General features: G+C 39.6%; 1 protein-coding gene across 1 annotated transcript; it reads right to left on the bottom strand.

The window, feature by feature from the left end:
• LOC119580158 (venom protease-like) lies at window positions 1–3,857 on the bottom strand. The gene is made up of 9 exons (XM_037928122.1): window positions 3,705–3,857; window positions 3,098–3,247; window positions 2,489–2,539; window positions 2,197–2,345; window positions 1,938–2,041; window positions 1,604–1,772; window positions 1,139–1,238; window positions 736–905; window positions 1–288 (listed from the first exon to the last, which is right to left on the bottom strand). Exons 1-9 carry the CDS (start codon window positions 3,775–3,777, stop codon window positions 124–126), a joined length of 1,131 nt encoding a protein of 376 aa, XP_037784050.1. The 5' UTR covers window positions 3,778–3,857; the 3' UTR covers window positions 1–123.
• Between the last annotated feature and the right edge of the window lie 1,327 nt (window positions 3,858–5,184).

The following is a 5,184-nucleotide window of genomic DNA, read 5'->3' as shown; positions in this document are numbered from 1 at the left end:
CATATTTTAATAATTTTATTCTAAGAAAAATACATACAAACAAAACACAAACAACCTTAGTATTAGAAGAAAAAAATATATAGGCGTGCATGTCCTGACTTTAAAAGCCAAGAACCAGTGCGATCAGAAGGCCACTTGCTTAATCCACGCGAGATACTGCGACTGCCTGACGTTGGTGTAGAGTCCCGGAAATTCCTGATTGCCGCAGCCTTCGCCCGACGAGATGATCCCCGCCAGCGTGAACCGCCCTCGGCCGTCGGAGTACACCGCGGGGCCGCCGGAGTCACCCTGGGGAGAGATGCAGGCGTGGGCAGGGAATTTTGACACGGGTGATCATGGAGTCGGTAGCTGTTTGTATGTGTACCACCGTAGCTAGTGTATATCTGGTGAAGCGTGTATACACACAACTCTCTCTCTATATATATATGTAAGTATATATATATATATATATATATATATATATATATATATATATATATATATATATATGTGTGTGTGTGTGTGTGTGTGTGTGTGTGTAAGTATATATATATATATATATATATATATATATATATATATATATATATATATGTGTGTGTGTGTGTGTGTGTGTGTGTGTGTGTGTGTGTGTGTGTGTGTGTGTGTGTGTGTACCGCTTATGTTATAAGAAAATTCTTGCTTAGTATTAATCCAATTGCAATTGCTACAGCCATGAGTGTGGTTAAATAACATAGCCAGGATAATATACCCTACCTTGCATGCATCCTTGCCTCCGTCGCGGTCTCCTGCGCACATGATTCCTGCTCCTACCCCTTGGGGCCACAGGAGATTGTACGACTTGTGTTTCTTATAGTCCTGGTCACACTGCGCGGTCGGGAACACGGTCACGTCTACCTCTTGCAACAGGGGGCTAAATCTTCCACCTGTGATTAATGTTATCGAGAATGAATAAAGAAGCCTTATTACGTAACGTGATCAAGGATGCACGTTCCAAATTTATTCTAAATTTGGTAAGAAATTCCGTGCGGTGAACTTTAACTTAATGTGAAGATGGATGTCCAATCTAAGTTTACATCTAAATTGCTGACGAAATTTGTGTAACTTGATTTGCTGATTAGTGAACTGAACCATCACAAAATGCTGATCCCGTTTATACCTGGTTGCGTGAGTCCCCATCCAGTCACGGTCACTGTTTTCCCCACAAGGTCCACGTTGCTCCCTGCGCCCCATGGCAGACACACAGGCCGGATGTAAGGCTATGAAAGATTGATATAAAAAATATGATTTCTATAAAAACTAATGTGATTTTTCCAATGAAAACAACTGCGCCTGTTTTGAAAAGCATTTATCATAATATGCTAATTTCATCATTGTGTAAAGCTTCGATATTTATGGAAAGTTGTGGTTGTGATGAACTCAGCTGAAGTTGTGATTGTTATTAAAAGTATCCAGATCCCACATTACTTCATATCGCATTCAACATCAGCGTTGCCGAATATTTTCATCAGAAACCACTGTTAAAATAACCGTCAAATTTTCCACTCTACAGCCTACTCGCTAAATGAATCAGTTGTCCCATTAATACTTGGGCAAACCCTAAAACACCCGTCACATCATGTACCTGTATCGTCACTCTCTTGTTGAGTCTGATAAGACCGATGTCATGATAAAGCTGAGGTTTTCTGTATTGTGGGTGGGCGATGGTTGTAGCAACACCCAAGTCCTCGGGGTTGGCGCCGTCGTTCGGGTTCGAATAGTCGTGTTCTCCAAGACGTATTACATTCGCTCGCCTAAAATTTGGGTCAAGAAAGATGTAAAGTGTAAATTAGTTCATTACTTACATCTGCTGTTTTCCTTTGCATAAAAAAGGAAACATTTAATGGCAAAAGCTGTGTTAATGAAGTGGCAGTAAACTTACAAATGCACAAAGCCTGTAATCGTGAAACCTGACTCACCGTTCGAAGCAGTGGGCGGCCGTCAGGATCCATTGTTCGTTGATGAGCATTCCCGCGCAAAACCAATCGATGGATCCCGCCGCGTCCCTGTCTCCCAGAAGAGCCTGTGGATGACCCTTCTTTTACGAATGTTCACTTAATAAACAAAATGCAAACGCCACACGAAATCATAACCTGACTATAATTGTAAACGAAAAACCTATTTATCTTTTTTTTTCTCCCTCTCTGAAGATGCATTATAAATTACATCTTCCCTCACCATCCAAGGCCAAGCACTGAGTTCTGCGTCATGCCCGCCAACAACAGGAGGAATGGCGGTAAATCCTGTTTCGGGAAGCCGTTCGCTGAGCTGGCGCCGAAACCGAAGCAACCCGCCGGAGACCGTCCTGCTTGACTGGATCCCGCACTCTGAAATACAATTCGGTCCGACTTTAATCTCACTTAATCTACACGCACAGCACTCACACGATATAAGATTATAAAATGTGCCAATATTTGGCGTGTTCCCAAAGGCAGAAGTCGATCTTATTGCTCCATTTTCGATCTCTTACCGAAGTTAACTGCTGGTGGAGATATGCCCTGCACAGGTCCTGGTCCTCCACCTGTGTCAGGAAACAGAAGAGGAGACATAACCTTGGTTGGAAAAATAATTATAACAGTAATGGCGAAGTTAATAACAAGAAGGTAATAAAATTATAATCAATATCATTATCATCATATTAGTAATAACATGAAATACAGAATTATCATTATTAATTATAGTGATAATTAGGATAATGATAATGCAGTGATTATCCTCTTCATTACGTTAATCACATCCATGATAATAAGGATGACAAATAACAGTGGTGTTAACCATCGCAATATTGTTAACGAAAACGAAAGCAATGATTATGATAGGGATGGACAATATAATATTAAACAATACTTCTAGTGGCAATGTTGGTGGCAACAAGGATAATTCTGACGATAACAATGATAACAATATCGTCCGCTATGAATTAATGATTAGGCTTAAAGCATAATTAAGTCTTCTTGCTGAAATATACTTTGAGTTCAAGTTTGTTATCTAGTATCTACGTGATACAAAAAAAGAATATGAATATGAAATATGAACACAAAAACAATATTTACTAATGAATTTGGCGAAATCAACTCACCTGTCGGGCAGCAAACGACAGCCACACGACCACGGATACTGCAAATCACCGGCCGCTCTCTGTGCATGGTCCGCAACACAGCTGGGCATGATCTCAGGTCTCGACACTCACCGCCCCCGCCGTTCGTGAGTCTGCATGCACCATTGGCCTCTGCGCAAGTTGTGGGTATGCTGTTAATCGTGCCATGGCCAAGTGTCGAAGATTATCAAGTTTTACTCTGAATACATTTTTTTTCAATGATCAGTATTATCCTGCTTTTTTGCTTATAGTTTCATATATTTTTCATGGCTTTTGATTGCCCTCTTTAAGAGCAATTATAAAGATATATCTTGTATATCTATATGTATATACATATGTGTGTGTGTGTGTGCTATTATTTTTTCATGACTTTTCAGAGATTTTCTCTTCACCATTTCTACAAATAGTATTGTAAAGGACAAACTGCAAGTAACACAACAAGGGGAACAACAAGAATACAGGAATATTCGCGTGTTTTTCTGCTCTTCTCTTGGTTGCTTTATTGTGAATAATCATTTTAAGAATAATAAAATATTTATTCTTCTTGGCAGATAACTTTATAAGGTGCTTCACTTCGCCCTTGACTGACCTTGCGCTGAGCTGTAGCTCACAGTTGCCCCCACGAGGACCAAGAGACACGCAAGCACTCGTGTTGGCTGCATGCTGACGTCTCGAGCACTCCCTCTACCCTTCCTGTCGCTCCTTATATATGCTGCAGGAAATATTTCTCCATGTGACGTTCAAACTGTTTAAGGCTTTTTTTCATTAAATACAAAATATATTTGCCTTCATTTTCGTTTACTTTATTTCTTTGCCTTCGTGCCTCGTTGCCGTTTTCAATACGTACTTGTAGATTACGTTTGAAATCTCCATACAAAAAAATTAAAACTGGTCGGTCCAGAACGTCAACTGCTTCTGCCTTCTAGGAATAAGCTTACAGCTCTTCATTTATGAGCATTACTGTCTACACACACACAGAAATGCACCTGTGTGTGTGTGTGTGTGTGTGTGTGTGTGTGTGTGTGTGTATGTGTGTGTGTGTGTGTGTGTGTGTGCATATATAGAGAGAGAAGCGAAAAGAAAAATAATTTACAAACAGATAGGCAGGAATGGAAACAGAGAAAAAGAGAAGGGGGTGAGAAGGGTGAGAGACGCACACGATATCACACAAACAAACAGGCATATAGACATACAGGTATAGCTATAGTTGGATAAAAAAGAGGATGTAGGAACACCAAGACAGAGAGAGAAATACACTGTCAAAACAAACAAACAAACATGTAAATGGACAGCGTGTTAGGGGAGAGAAAAGAAACGGATTGACAGACAAAAGGAATGAGAGAGGGAGAGAGATAGGGGGGGGGGTGATAGACAGACAGACAGAGGCAGGGGGAGGCAAACATTCAGCAAGTGAAATAATCCCAAATTGAAAATAAGTATAAGGAGAGATAAAAAGCGATGTCAGACACAAAAGTAGAAGAGTTTGGTAAAAAGACAGATACAACCCTCTAGGAAACATTTTCTGCCTCACCTGGATCTGGGAGGATGTCTTCTTCGTAATTTTATCAAGGATGTGTGATTATCCTGATCTTACGTAATTCATAATCACTGCAGGATTACGTGCAAGACTATGCGCATGAGTTCACAATGATATTTGAAGTTTAAAAACGCTTGATAGATGGTTGTTCAATAACGTCCCCTTCTACCTCTTTTTGTCATTTTTGTTTTTCTTTTGTTTTTGATACTGACTGCATTTCTATTTATGTAAATATTGCGACTATTTCAATTCTTCACAAAAAGTGAATATTAGTCTGCAAATGACTCGCAATCCATATTCATTTCAGTGTTATTGACAAGCAAACTGCAATTGAAAACACATTACATCAGAAGTATACAAACATTATGACCTTCACGTGCAATAATCAATAAACTTTTCATGTAACAAGTTTCCGCTTTTATATCTTTCACAATGATGTAAATTCTAATGATCACCTCACAGTATTTCCACTTTGATGGACTTTCCCCATTTTCAGGAATTTCTGGCCAAGGAAAGCTCTGTAATATCATAT

Source organism: Penaeus monodon, chromosome 13, assembly GCF_015228065.2.
Source record: "Penaeus monodon isolate SGIC_2016 chromosome 13, NSTDA_Pmon_1, whole genome shotgun sequence".
NCBI classification, from domain to species: domain Eukaryota; kingdom Metazoa; phylum Arthropoda; class Malacostraca; order Decapoda; family Penaeidae; genus Penaeus; species Penaeus monodon.
This window is presented reverse-complemented; position numbering and strand designations above follow the sequence as displayed.

Excerpts from the sequence above, each read along its gene's own strand:
- LOC119580158 (XM_037928122.1), bottom strand. The coding sequence starts at position 3,777 with ATGCAGCCAACACGAGTGCTTGCGTGTCTCTTGGTCCTCGTGGGGGCA. Across the intron at positions 2,042-2,196 it reads TCAGTGCTTGGCCTTGGATG|GCTCTTCTGGGAGACAGGGA; the intron begins GTGAGGGAAGAT and ends GGTCATCCACAG. Across the intron at positions 1,773-1,937 it reads GCCGCCCACTGCTTCGAACG|GCGAGCGAATGTAATACGTC; the intron begins GTGAGTCAGGTT and ends CCCAAATTTTAG.